Source organism: Heterocephalus glaber, unplaced genomic scaffold (genome assembly GCF_053883595.1).
Source record: "Heterocephalus glaber isolate CG9 unplaced genomic scaffold, H.glaber_assembly_v1.0 deba00001733, whole genome shotgun sequence".
Taxonomy (NCBI): domain Eukaryota; kingdom Metazoa; phylum Chordata; class Mammalia; order Rodentia; family Bathyergidae; genus Heterocephalus; species Heterocephalus glaber.
In genome coordinates this window covers 12,509,049-12,523,793 of record NW_028258444.1, presented here as the reverse complement: position 1 = coordinate 12,523,793, position 14,745 = coordinate 12,509,049, and the positions used below count along the sequence as shown (strand labels likewise).

The window sequence follows — 14,745 nt, the reverse complement described above, 5'->3', positions numbered from 1 at the left end:
TGCTAGTATTGCTGAGTTAGGTCTCAACACAGATATGATATTCATTTCACTTTAGTAAGTTTTTTATTTTTCTCATACTTAGTTTATTAATAGAATTTTAATAGAATATAATATTGGGAATAGATATAGGGGTTGCAGTTTGTTATACCACAAACTAAAAACTTATGGAAAATTTGGCTTTTTAAAAAAATGATCATTATTTTCCAGTAATGAAATTTGCTACTCACTGAGTCTCTGTGAATATAACATAACATTGCCTAGTTGTATTGCTATCTCCTGGATTTGTGGACAGCATTTGAAATTCTTTTCCAGTAGAGTGTATTAAATATAAAAGTATTGTCTAACTTAAAAATGAATACATCCACTAAACATCTGAATAGTTAAAAGCTTAGCTTCATTTCTAAACTCTATTAAGAATTTTAAAAGTAAAGAAAGTTGTATTTTAAGAATCTTAAACTCTTTATGTTCCTGAACCACAACCACCTTTTCCTCAATCTTCAGCAATTCGTTAAAGCATTGATTCAAAAGGAATAACCACTGTATAATTTTTAAAGGTAAAATGAAATGAAGAGTGACTATGCCATTTGTATTTTTCAATCATTCAGCAACAGTATCTTTTAGGACATCTGCTTTTTGTGAAATTCAACATGTATAAAATTATATTACAGGTTACAATGTTGTTGTAAAGATTCCCACAGGAGCAACAAACATTGAAATTCTTCAGCACAGCTATTCTGGAAAACCAGAAGATGACAATTACCTTGGTAAACATTTTCAGTAAACAGCAGCCAATGTTGTTTGTGTGCAATTTCATGGAGATCTATGGTCAATGTAAATTCTTGGAAGATAACGTGAGTCCCTGGAGCAGGCAGTTTCAGTTCCTACCAGCTTAGGTCACACAGTATGTTCTTCTTAAACTATACAAAAATATCCTTTAAAAGAAATGTGGAATGAAATTCTGAAAAAATTGTCAGTGTTTTCCTATAAGAGTATTTTGTATATTGAAAAGTTATGTTTAGTTAAAGTTGCATGTGTATTTAGAATAAAATTCTTATTTAATTCTAATTACAGAATTATTTGGGATTAGGTGGTTTGAATAGTTGTCTATTTCCATGTAATGAAAGTATTAAAATACAGTTTTGAAAAAGCTCTCATATTAAAGAAAGAAAAGAACTATGGTCTCATATTTACAGATGTAAGTGAAGGTAGTCAGAGGATATTGTACTTAGCTAGTCCTAGAGTCCAGGCTTAAGCTATGAGAAATTAACTTTCAGGTTTAAAGAATTTCACAAACATGAAAAGGATATTTTACCAATCTTTCCTTCCTGTCTGAGAAATATCTTTTTCATTTTACTTTTAATTTTTTTATTCATTAAGTTTATTGGTACACTTTAGGGATACATGATGATCATCTTCATCATTAGGAATTGGTACCTGCACCATCTGATATATCTTGGTTCTTGTTTTTTCCCATTTTCTTTCCCTCTCTTCTACCCCTTCACCCCCCTCTATTTACAAAAGCTTTGTTTTCATTTTTCCCTTCTTTTCTCATCCCCCCTGCCCAGTTCTCCTTCCCCTTTGAACCTTTTCTTCTTATTTCCCAATATCAATTATACATTTTGGTCCTCGCTTATGCTTTCAGCTTCTCACACCGTAGAAACAATTCTGTGTTGACACATGTGTGTCCTATTTATTTCACTTAAGAGTATAGTTGTCTGAGAAATATCTTCGTGGTGACTTACCTGTGGTTCACCAAACTGACACAGGTGGTTATATAGAGCTGGTATTGAGAAATTACCTGTTTCACATTAATAAGATATAAAAATGGCATATTGGCCCAGATAACTAGCTGGGAGTGTTGATCCTGCCATAAACCCCTTTCCTCAACATTATCTTTGGCCTTAAAAAGTCAAATGTAAGAGGAACAGCTGCTCAGTGGATGCTGGGTTTCTCTTTGGGGTGATAAAGAAGAAATTAGATTAAGCTACTGATTACACAAACATTGTGAATATACTAATACCATTGATTTGTTTACATAAAATGGTTAATTCTGATCCGGGCATGGTGGTACATGCCTGTAATCTCTCAACAATCTGGGAAACAAATTGTCAATATGATTGCCTCAATGACCTGAGAGACAGAGGGGCAGGAGGAGAACAAGTTCGAGCCCAGCCTAGGTAACCTAGTGACTTAGTGAGACCCTATCTCAAATTAAAAAAGGACTGGGATATAGCTCAGTGCAAAGGTTCTGTGTTCAAATCCCCAGTACCGCCAAAAAAAGTTAATTTTATGTTTTGTCCTTTTTACCTCAATAAGTACAAAAAATTTCCAAAAAAATCTAATATAGGTATTTTGATTTATGGCACTTTTATATTTAGTTGAAATTCTTTTTCTTTGGCTAAGAATACTATGTACATAGACTTACATATATTTTTCCATATTGTCACTAAATAATTCAGTGGGCCTGTCTTAAGTTCCAAGCATAAACATGTGTATCGTCCTAAGATTCTGCCCAAGTTTAAAAGTTAGAAATGTTCATCAGTAAAGTGTTATATTTTGTGAGAACCTACAAATATAAGAGAACTATCAAAGTCTAATTTGAAGTGAGGAAAACACATAAGACACTACTAGAGGCATGTAAAAAACCTTTATATTTATGAACTTTTGTAAGTAAAATCTATAGATTTTTTTCTCAGTTGGTAAGTTTTCATTTCCCTTAGAATTAATGTAACCAATAGTCCCTTATCTAGGCCTACCTGTGTTTGATAAAGTAAGGGGATCAAGAGATAGATGGAGGGAGGAGGAAGGGAAGGGAGAGGAGATGAAAAAAGAAATGAAGATGTACTGTACTATGCACATGTAACAGTCCCCCAGGAGGAATGTAAACATTATGTATTGCAAACATGTTCTAAGAAAAAATAAAAAAGAAAAGTACTGATTCTTGGATAGAGGAATTTCTGTTTCATGGGGTAAATACAGAACTTCATTTGTCCTCCATTGAATTTGGCATAATATATTAAGGCGGTTAAATTAGTTCATATATACAAAGAAGCATCTAATTTACTTTGCAATAATCCCATTGGGATTGCTTTTTCAGAGGAGTATTATATTTATTTATGAAGTTTAGCCATAAGTAACTTATATGTTTTGGGGTGAGATTTCCTGGAATGCCAAATAAATGTTTCCCAAAAAGGTCATTGGTCCACCCAGAAGTATAACACAAGTAAAGCAAGCATAAAATACTTTATTAATGTAGCTTTATTATTATAAAATTTAAATATTGTACATTCTCTTAGAATTAAAATAAATAGCACAGTGTTTTACAATTTACACACTTTTACAAACATTTTCCAAATTTAAATCTAATTGAAAGCCTTTAAAGGTAGAAATTTTTATTAGCTTTATTTTGCAGTTTAGGAAAGTGACCAAGAGGCTTGTCTAAGTTTATATAGCAATTAATTGAAGAACTTGAACTTAAAAACATTACTTTTAACACCAAGTTAGTTTGTCTTTTTAATACTGTAGACACCATAACATTTTATATCTAAAAAATAAATTATGAATGTATACTATATTGTTTTATATGTTATACATATAGTATATAAATAAATATATACACATACATATTTGACAGACTTAATTAATACCTGTAAGTGGGAAAGAGAAGAAGGGCTTGAACAGAGAGCAAGTTAGGAGTATTACTCACATATATCAACAGTGGTACAGTGCCTCTTTCTAAAAAGATTCAGACATTTATTTAGAGAATGGTGTAGTCATTAAATGGCCTTTTACAATACTGACCCTGTAAGTGTAAAGCTTCATTCATTTTGTTCGAAGATAAGCCTAAGCAAAATGTTGTACAGCAGTTTTTTCCTCCACTGGTGATCAGGGTTGACCTAGATGATCTGTGTGCTGGGGCTGTGATTTCTTTCTGCCTTGCTACTTCTGCAGGTCCCATTGAAGGTGATTTTCTCAAATAGAAAAATACAGGCTAAATTTATTTTAATACCTTTGACTGATGTGCTGATCTTTCCATATTTATAAATTAGATACCACAGAACAGTAAAAGACAGTTTATTTCCTTAATATTAATTTATATTTATATTCTTTAAATTCAAAAAGTGATTTCAGTTTAAGAAGATACATTCAGATTTTCTATACTATTGGCTGACTTTGTTTCATGAGCAATATTTTATTCTTTTATAGCATTATCTGATGCTCAGGGGAATTTTCTTTTGAATGGAAATTTTGTTGTGAGTATGTCAAAAAAAGACATCAACATACAGGGAGCTATTTTTGAATACAGTGGATCAAATAACTCAGTGGAAAGAATTAATAGTACTGATCGACTGGAAGAAGAGCTTGTTTTGCAGGTAAAATTTCAGTAGACATTAATAAAATTTAACTTTAAACATATTAGTGAACTGTTATGATTAAATGTAAAAGTCTTGTCTTAGAAATGTAACTTTTATAAATTAATTGTATGTTCCTTTGTATTTTTATTGAGGTGTTATGTGTGGGTAATTTATACAACCCTGATGTGCGCTACTCCTTCAACGTGCCTGTGGAGGGGAGGACTGACCTGTTCACGTGGGACCCCTACGGACCATGGCAAGACTGTACCAAAATGTGTCAAGGTAGCCTGCCTAGTATTGAGTAAAGGAGACAGAAGTTTGATGGTGCATGCTGGTATAATTGGGTCCTTCTGAGTCTGGCTGCCTATAGAATCCTCCCCTCTTTCTGTACATGTATCACACACAGACATACAGAAAGATCAGTCTTTTTCTCCTTCCTACTTTTCTCCTCACTCATTTTTTCTGTTTCATACCTTAATGGTCCTATTTAACTCTACCCTTTTCAACATTCTCTATTACTTCTCCTTTGTTTTTACATTCTCATTCTCTTTTTATTTGCAGCTATGAAAGTTTTTCTAACTTACATCCTGCTTCCTGGTGAAATTATCTGCCCTCTTACCCACTCTAATTCACTCTGTGTCTTAGCAACCTGTCTCCTCCTTTAGTGTTGGGGTATCAAACTTTCTTTTATTTCCCTTCTCTGACCACAAAAAAACATATTTGTACTGATGGAATGAATAACTGAAAGGAGCAGAGAGGGACATGACAGTACAAGGAAATTTATAGTAGAGACAGAACATGGGAAGACAGAAATCTTTGTAGTCTGTAATTATAGAAATTTAATCATGAAATCCCAGTTCAATGTAGGAAACATTTACGGAGGAGCTCCTTTATTTCAGATTTTTAATAAGACTCCAATTCTTCATTCAGGTTTTAAAGTCTAGTGGGTGCAACAGAAGCAGGAGTAGGTATCTTTATGTAAAATAGTAAATACTGGGCTACTGATATACATAGAGATGAGCACTTCAGAGGTGGAGGTAGGAGTTTGGGGCAGAAGATACTGAGAAATTTGTACAGAATGAAAAATAGTTTTCCTAAAGTATAGAAAAAAGGTTTGGGAATGAGGAGGAGCAGTGTGTTAGAGTGAAGAAAGCTCAGCACAGTATAGGAATGAGCTTCTGAGAGAAGATGGGTGGCCTGAAAAGCCAACAGGTGCTGAGAATGTGAGGGACTGGCTAACAAACCCATATCACAAAGGGCCTAGTGTACTCAGGCATTCCATCTGGGAAGAGTCACAGCTTTGGTCCTGTGATACTGGGACAATGTGGCCCAGAATGAAAGGATGGGACAAGTGTTCCTGTTACTGTTTGGGAAAGCGTCTCAGAGAAAAGATATGGTAGTAGGCAACACCAGGTCAACTGGGGTAAATGCTCAAGGAGAAATGAAGAGCTTTGGTGAGGTAGAGGAAGGAAGGATTCAAGGCCCTGGGTGTACTTTACAGAAGAGAGCTGGGGTTTGGGGTGCTGGAATGAGCATCTAACACTGAGTGTGTCAGCTGGTCTGTGGTCATGAACATGGTGAGCCAGGGGAACAAATCTCTGCAACAGGTGAATTCTAAAATGCACTGGGTCACCAAATAATCACATAAATATGGAGCGATGGGAAAATATGGTGGGAGATGGTGTGGGAGTTCAAGGGAGAAGAGCTCTCTGAAACACTCCTGTGGAGGAGGAAAGGATTTGTTAATTCTCTTGCCACATAGTATACTTTTCTTGCTTTCTCTTTTCTTGTGTAACTTTTTGGTTTCCTCTAAAGTTTGAATCCCTCAGTTTTATTTGCTTTTTAACTTATTTTTCTATATACTCAAAGTCATTAGTCCTCATGGTCTTTGTCAGGACTATATACTTTTGTTTTACTGTTTCCAAGCATATTATTTATCAGTTTTAATTTTCCATCACTCTGTCTTTCACTATGACCCTCTTTTCTCTTGTGCTAATTTGTTTGTGTCACTTATTAGGCTTGTTATATGACTATCACTTTGAGATCTCCCTTCGTTATAACCTATTCCACTTCTCCTATGTTAGTTTCCTTGCTTTCCAAATCCTGTAAATTTTTTATTTTGAATTACTTCCCTTGTTAGTTGAAATATATTCCTCAGTATTTTCCTGAGAGAGGCTTTTCATCTCTGAGAATTGCATTGTTCTATTTTCATACATGTCAGATACCTATAGTGGCATAAATTGCTAAAATAGAATATTTTCTTTGAAACCCTTGTTCTTTTGGCTTGAAATTCTGCCTGTTTTTCAAACTCCTGTGCTCAAATATAGAATTTTCTATTCTGGGAGTTTTGTGAATCCTCCCCTTAATTCTAGTGGCTGAAATATGAAGACATTGTACCTTAATGTGAATTATTTTACATACATTTTCTGAATTATGATGTCATTTTAATCTGAAATTCTTTAGATTTTTTTTGTTTTGAGAACTTTTATTGCATTTTTTAAATAATTTCCACATGCTAATTTTCTCTTCCTGAAATTTGCATTATTGTTTTGTCTCTTAAACTGAGTCCTCATTTTCTAGTTTCTCTTCTCAATTTCATTATTTTTTTAATGTTTCTTCTCATAATGCCTTGCTTTTGTTTCATGGATCCTGTATCATCTACTGTGTCTCTGAGGATATTCATCATAATTTACATTTTCTTTTGTTCCCTAACTTACGTCTGTTCATCTTAGTTTAGTTTATTTTGCTTCTCTTGGCCTCTTTTGTGTTAGAGCCTTTCCTAAAATGTCTGCAGATCTTTTGTGTCTGTTCATGTTTAAGAAGTACTAAAATACTGATTGCAGTCATGTGTGTGTTAGACAAGTTTACCAGGAGCTTCATTCTAGGGTAATTGGGTCTTTGTGTAGTTTTTACATAGGTACTGGGGAGAAGACCCAGATGCTGTTGTCAGTGATCATTTTTCTTGGGCTAAACAGTTCCCTAAGAGGGAAGCTGAGCCAGTCCTGGCACCCCGAAGGAAGCTCCCCTGCCACCATTCCATGCTCCTAGGGCAGAGAAGGTGAGCCGGTCCCAGAACCCAGAAGGAAGCTCCCCCACTGCCATTCCATGCTCCTAGGGCAGAGAAGGTGAGCCACCCGGGTGCCAGAAGCACCCCCACCCCCACTGTGGAAATGAGAAGACATGTAAACAAGCCTCAAAAACAGAATTCCGGATCACCTATAGCAACCCCAAAGGGAAACAAGATGGAACAATCTGATACTCAACCACCTGGACTCCCTGAACTGGCAACAAAAGAGGATCTGGGAAAAATGAAATCAGAAATAATTACTCAGATAACATCAAAGATTGTGCTCATAGTGCAAGACATGATTAATAAATCTAGAGAGGACACAGATAAAAAAAATAGAGGATCTGAGGAACATGATGGAATCTCAACATAGGAAACAAATGGAATCCATAAAACAGATACAAACAGATTTCCAGGAGATTATAAACTCCATCGAAAGTCTGCGCAGCAGAACGAACCAATGTGACGATAGAATTTCACATATAGAAGATAAGATTGCAATTAGTGAGGAGGAAAAGAAAAATTGCTTTAAAATTGTAAGGGAACATGAGAAATCAATCCAGCAGCTGCTAGACGATGCAAAGAAGAATAACATAAGACTGATTGGAGTCAATGAAGAAAGAGGAGAGAGTGCAGATGACAAAAAAACTGTTCACAGAAGTGACAGCAGAAAACTTCCCAAGCAGGGGAAAAGAACTTGACATACAAATGAGTGAGGCATGTAGGACTCCAACTAGCCTTGATCAAAAAAATCTACACCTAGGCATATAATAGTTAGGATTCCAGAAATCCAACAGAAGAACAAAATTCTACAAGCAGTGAGAGAAAAGAAACAAATCACATACAAAGGAAAGCCCATCAGAATCACAGTAGACTTCTCAATGCAAACCCTCAAGGCAAGAAGAGCTTGGAGTGCTGTATTTCAAGCCCTAAAGGAAAACAGCCTCCAACCCAGATTGACGTACCCTGCAAAACTATCTTTCAAAATTGATGGAGAAATAAGATACTTTCATGATAAAGAGCACCTCAGGAACTTCAAGAATACCAAACTAGCACTCCAAAAATTTTAGACAATACCTTAGGAAAAGACAGTGGGGTTCACAACCCCAGGAAACCCAGCAGAATGAATCCACTGGACGTGACAAATTTAAACAAAGGGGGAGAATCCAACAAAAAGAAAAAGTCATGACAAGGCTTTTAAAACTTTTAACTTCATCTCCCTAATGAGTGTATAATTCAATCTTGTTATTGTACTGATTAGTATTTTTCTGATTCTAGAGTTGCACATCTTTCCTTGTGCTCTCTATTTATCATCTTCTTACATCTACTTTTTAATTGGGTTGTCTATTAATGAGCTTTAAAGGTTCTTTATATATACTGCTCATAGGTTATATGCATTGTAAATATGGTCTGTTTAAGGACTACTTTTCATTTTAATGATGTCATTTAAAGTGCTAAATTTTGATGGAATCTCATTTATCATTTTTTTTCTTTTATACATCATGTTTTTTTGTATCCCAGGTAGTCCTTGCCTACCCTAAATTCATAAACATTTTCCCATATAATTTCTTCTTAAAGTTTATACTTTTAGGCTTTCATATTTAGGTTCATAGATCCCTTCAAGTTATTTTCATGTTGGAAATAAAGGGTTGAGGTTAATTTTTTATATACGGATACCAGGTGTTCTAGGGCCATTTGCTGAAGACACTATCTTTGCCTTGGCTCTAGAATTGAGTTTATATTCTATAAAATGCTAATGTTAAATAATCTTTCAAAACTCAGTGGACCATATATGTGTGATTCTAGTTCTAGATTATCTATTTTATTCAAATGATCTATATGTCTTTCCTTACACCAACACTGCCTTACACCAACACTACCTTCTTCTAAAGCTACACTGCCTGTAGCTTTAGAAGAAGTCTTAAAATTAGGTACTAAACATCTTCCAACACTTTTTTTTTAACTTTTCTAGTTCCTTTGTACTCCTACATAACTTTTAAATTTCAATATCCAATTCTTCATTTATAGCAAGTATACACAGACCTGAATTTTTATATATACCTTGTGTTTTGTAATCCTGCTAAATTCAAATACAAGTTCTAGGGGCTCCTAGAGATTTCTTAGTATTTTCTCTGTAGATGATCATTTCATCTACATATGAAGATTTTACTTCTACTTTGCCAATCCTATCCTAATTGTGTCATTTTATTGCCAGACTATTTTCACTGGGCCTAGGTTTCAAAGTTTAATGGACAGATAAAGAGTAAGCATATCTGCCCTTGTTCCCCACCTTAAGGAGAAAACATTGTATCTTCTCCATTCATATAAGGCATTCTCACTGGAAGTATGGAGTACATGTCTTTAATCTGTTGAGAAGGTTCTATTCTCCTTCTAGTCTCCTGATAGCTTTTACCATGAACAGCTGTGGAATTTAGTCCAATACTTTTTCTGCAACTGCTGACAGAATCATATGGCTTTTTCCTTTCCTCTGTTAAAATGATGACTTTTGGGGGTGGATCTTCCAAGGCTGAACCAACACTGCCATCCCTATAACAAAACCACTTTCTACATACTGCCAGATCTGACTTCTAATAGTTTGTTTTGTTAAATAAATTTCTATGTTCGTACTTTTTCTTCTATTATCTTTATCCAGTTTTAGGATTAGTACAATGTTGAGTTCCTACAATGAGGGGAGACGTGTTCCTTTTTTTTTCTGCTTTAATTGTTTGATATAATTTATCAGTTAAAATGTATACGAACCTGTTGTTTTCATATAGGTAGGTTTTCAAGCTAGGAATATACTTTCTTTAATAGGTGCTATTCAAATTTTATATTTCTTCCAGAGTCAGTTTCATTAATTTGTCTTCTAAGTTACTTCTTAGAAGTTGTCAAATTTATTTCCAAAACAGATTTTTGAAATTTGCTTTCTATATCCTTTTAAATTCTGTAAAATCTGTGGTAATGTCTCCTAGGTCTTGATATTTTAATTTTAAAAATGTGTAATTGATATTGTGTAATAGGAAGTAAAGATCTAGGGGGGCGGGGGAGGTGAGGGGGAGAGGAAAGAAGGGGAAAAATATGAGAAAGGGGAAAAAATGGAAACGGGATCTTTGCAAGTAGGGAGGGGTGGAAGGGGTGAGGGGAGGGCACGGGAAGGGGAAAAAAATAAGAACCAAGATACTCATGTAATGGTACAAGATCCCAATGATGAATGTAACTGTATTTTATACCTAAAATGTACCAATAAACTTAATGGTGGAAAAAAATAAATAAACAGTTCCCTAAGAAAGGTGTCATTCCATCTTCTGATGGTCCTGATGGGGTTGGCAAACAATAGAAGTTGTCTTGAAGCCAGAGGGGGTTAGAGCCCAGAGGGATGGGATCTTATCATTCAGAATGGAAACTTAATCACTGTCTTAGTCCAATGTGTCTCAACTTCCTTGCTTTGTGTCTTGTTGTTTCAAGTTCTTTTCTAGAGCTATTTTGCCCAGTATAGTAGTTACTATGAGGCTAGTCCATTGAAATATTCTGTAAGTGTGAATTCCACACTGGATTTTAAAGATAATATAAAAAATAATGTAAAGCATGCTACTAATCATTTTTATATAGATTTTATGTTGAAATATTTTAGTTATTTGGGGTTAACTATAAATGTTATTGAAATTAATTTCACCTGTATCATTGTGCATTTTAATGTGATTAGAATAAAATGCTAAAATTATATTATGTGTTTCACATTCTTTCTAATTAAACAGCACTCTGTTAGGCTGGAAGGGTAGTGGTCTAATTGTTCATAAATACTTTCCCATCAATTATCCATTTTTTTTTCAGGCCTTCCTCTCACACATTGACCTCTTCAGAGGAATCTGATATTTTTGATTCCTGAGTTTTTCTTGGATCCTGTGGCATGAATTATTCATTCTCCCCCTTCACAGGCTTAGGTTTCATCTGCCTTGGCTCTGTTAAATAGCTATTCCCAGTTTTCATATTCAAACTTTCCTTTTCTTGGCTGCTGTATTTCCTTTCTATATATTTTTCTTTTAGATATATGCCTTTCAAAATTCTTTAAAGTTATTTTAAGGAATGTTTGGGAAAGATCAGAGATAAGCATATATGTTCATGTTTAGTTAACTGAAAGTACAAAGTTGAGCTCTGAAAAAGCAGGAATATGATCTCCTCAGTGCTTAAATTCTTTACTGTCTCCTCATTGCAGAAAGTATAAGTTCACTCTGGCCTCTTATGACCACTTCTTTCTGTATGCTTTTGCTGTATGCATGCTACATACAACCTCCAAATTTCAATTCTTCAGACAAAGGTTTATTTATTGCTCATTCCATGTTTCCCTGATTAGCTATGGCTGTACTCTAACTTGGTATCTGTCCATCTCATTAAAAAAAAAAAGATTTACAGACTTTATTTATAGCAGTTTTACGTTGTTTGGAAAACTGAACAAAAAATACAAGAAGTTTGAATATTCCCTCTTCTTCCTTCCCTCCCTTATCATTTACACGTATTAGTAATATCTTGCCTTTGTTTGGCACATATGTGTAATCAGTGAGCAAATTTTGATGCATTATTATCAACTAAAACCTGTACTTTGTATCAGGGTTCACTCTTTGTGTTGGAAATTCCATAGGTTTTGATCAATATATGATGACATATTTCCATCATTGTAGTATTAGAGAAGTTTCATCACCCTCGAAATCCTCTGTGCTTTACCTTCCCCCAAACCTTTTATTGTCTGTCAATGCCTTTTTCATTCATGCTTCCAGGCTGACAGATTAGTCCTACCTGAGAAATGCCATTTTGGAGACACAAGGAAAAGAGAAAGAGAACTAATTGGAATTGGAATAGGTCACATCCCCTTCATTCAGTTTGCATAAGTCTGATGCCACCAGATAAGTCAATGTTCTTCTCTATTGGAAGTTACTATGACACTGTACCAAGCAGAAATGTGCAATTTTCTTGCAGGGAAAAGGAAAGCAAAAAATTCAGACAATATTATGTTTAGTGTAGCGTCAGCACTAGCCTTACACACTCAACCTTCTCCCAAAACTACTCTGTATTAGGTATGATGGATTTCTTTCTACTCTATACATATCTCACCTTCCTTTCATCTCTTCACTAAGTAAACTTGTAAATCATTCAGGACTTAGCTTACTTATAATAAAAAGTAATTCTGGACTAGATTAACATACTAGTTTATCCAATTTGAGGTGATGAAAGGTTTTGTTTTCTTAGCTGAATCCTTTAAGCTGTTATCAAATTAAATAATTATGGAACCTCTACTTACTTGAATTTTTCTTTCATTTTTAATTTCTATGTGACTTTGGCCAAGGTGTTCATAGAAGAAGAATCACCTGTATACGTAAGAGGGATCAGATGATTATGCCTGATCAAAGTTGTGACCACTTGCCACTTCCATCATTTATAACAGAAAAGTGCAATACAGACTGTGAACTAAGGTAAGGGAGATATAAAGTATGGTGTAACCAGTTTGTAATGCAGCTAAACTAATAAGTGAGTTAATGTATAAATCATTTAGTGCAGTGCCTAACAAGAGTGGGCATGTCATTGATACCCATCATCTGTCCCTGCCATTATAAGGCTCACTAATTTGTGGTGCAACTCAGTAATTAATTTGAATTTTTATTCATACCATTAGCTACATTTCAGATTACAGTTCTGCACAGTTTGTGTTGGGGCTGGAAGCAACTTTGTCTATAAAATCAATACAGGTAAACACTAATCTGAAAAGCCATAGTTTAAAGATCTGAAATAATAAATTTTGTATTATGATTCTGTAATTCCCGTTGAACTCATGAACCAACAAACTTACAAAGTCTGAGGGTGTGAGCATTGGAAAATGTATAGATTGATTTGCCTGTTATTTTAGTATTTCATCCATTAACTAATAAGGGATATGTTCCCACATTGAGATAGGAAAGTTTGCATGTCTAGCCTAAATTTCTTGTCTTTTTTTATGTGTGGTTGGACTGATGCCAAGGACAATAACCCCATCTTCTAATTTATTTATTTTTTGCATTTTAGCTAGTGATGTTTAATATCCAAGGATAGCCAGAACCTCTTGCACTCAGCAAGGATAAGAATACTTTTTTGATTAGATCAAAGACATAGTAAAAACTTAGTAGTAGAAATGTATACTTAAGTTGTGGGAAACACAGTGAAATTCTTTAGCTGCTATTGGAAATGAACTCTATAAATTCTATTCTTCATTATACTGGTGTATTCATATTGTTTGATAGATTACTAGACCATAATTGACTTAATTTGACTCAAAGTAGCATTTTTCCTTGTGGAAAAATTTTTTCATGCCAAAAATATCTAAATGGAGATTACATGATTATTGCTAAAGAGAAATATGCTTTATAAAACTATTTTTCCAACTTCTAAAGGCTTCATCCTTATCGATTAGATTTCCAGACATTCCCTGTTCACATATCAAAGTGCTGTAGGGGTTTTGTGTAAGGAGAGATGACCTGATCAGGAGTCAGATACATTCAGTTATAGTCTTAAATCTGCTACTAAGTCATTGGATAATGTTGATCTAAACCAGTTGTTTTCAAAGGCTTTGGGGGAAATTGCAGTTCCTTGAACATATCTCCAAAGTTGCCACCAAATGTCAGGGTGAGGCCAGTGGATTTAATGTTGGTTCCCTGTCTCCAGTTATAACCAGACCAGTTCCATCTATATGTATTTGGTGAGCAACTAAGATTTTATTTAGAAAAAAGTAGGGTTCCTGACCAAAAAAATAAATAAATTGTTTATACTATTGAAAGATTAAATCTCTTTAGGTCTCATTTTCTCATATGTAAAAATGAATGTTCGGGCTATGTGAGCTGTAAGAACTTTTCAGTCACTAATTCAGTGATATATCAATTATTTTAGGAAGCTTGTCTGTCAACTCATAGAATTTTAAAAATCGAATCATGTCTGAGTCTCTCTGAATCTTTTTTTGTTTGTATTAATGAGAACAACTCCTAAGGGTTAACATCCTTTTTCCTAGGTGGCACATCATTGGCAAAAGTGACTGTTCATCCCACTGTGGCCAAGGATATAGGTCCTTAGATGTCCACTGCATGAAGTATTCTGTTCATAAAGGACAGACTGTTCCAGTAGAGGACCACTACTGCAGTGACCAGCTGAAACCTCCTACCCGAGAAACATGCCATGGGGACTGTGTCTTAATAAGATGGCATTATTCAGAGTGGTCCCAGGTACATTAAAAGTTACTGCTGAAGATAAGTTAACACCTTTTTTCTAATTAAACATTTATATTTTTCTAAAGTTTATTTATAAAAA

The 14,745-nt window shown here is 34.6% G+C and overlaps 1 protein-coding gene across 8 annotated transcripts in view; it reads left to right on the top strand.

Annotated features, from left to right (window-relative positions):
- The window catches only part of Adamts20 (ADAM metallopeptidase with thrombospondin type 1 motif 20), a 205,625-nt gene that overhangs the window by 93,753 nt on the left and 97,127 nt on the right, over positions 1-14,745 (top strand). For all 8 annotated transcript variants that reach the window (XR_002388903.2, XM_021243106.2, XM_021243105.2 and 5 more), the window contains 5 exons: positions 669-764; positions 4,207-4,373; positions 4,508-4,637; positions 12,761-12,887; positions 14,450-14,660. Coding sequence is in view for 7 of the 8 variants with exons in the window: in XM_021243106.2 (XP_021098765.1) it covers positions 669-764; positions 4,207-4,373; positions 4,508-4,637; positions 12,761-12,887; positions 14,450-14,660 (731 nt within the window). In the remaining variant the exon portion in view is untranslated. The remainder of the gene's footprint in view (positions 1-668; positions 765-4,206; positions 4,374-4,507; positions 4,638-12,760; positions 12,888-14,449; positions 14,661-14,745) is intronic.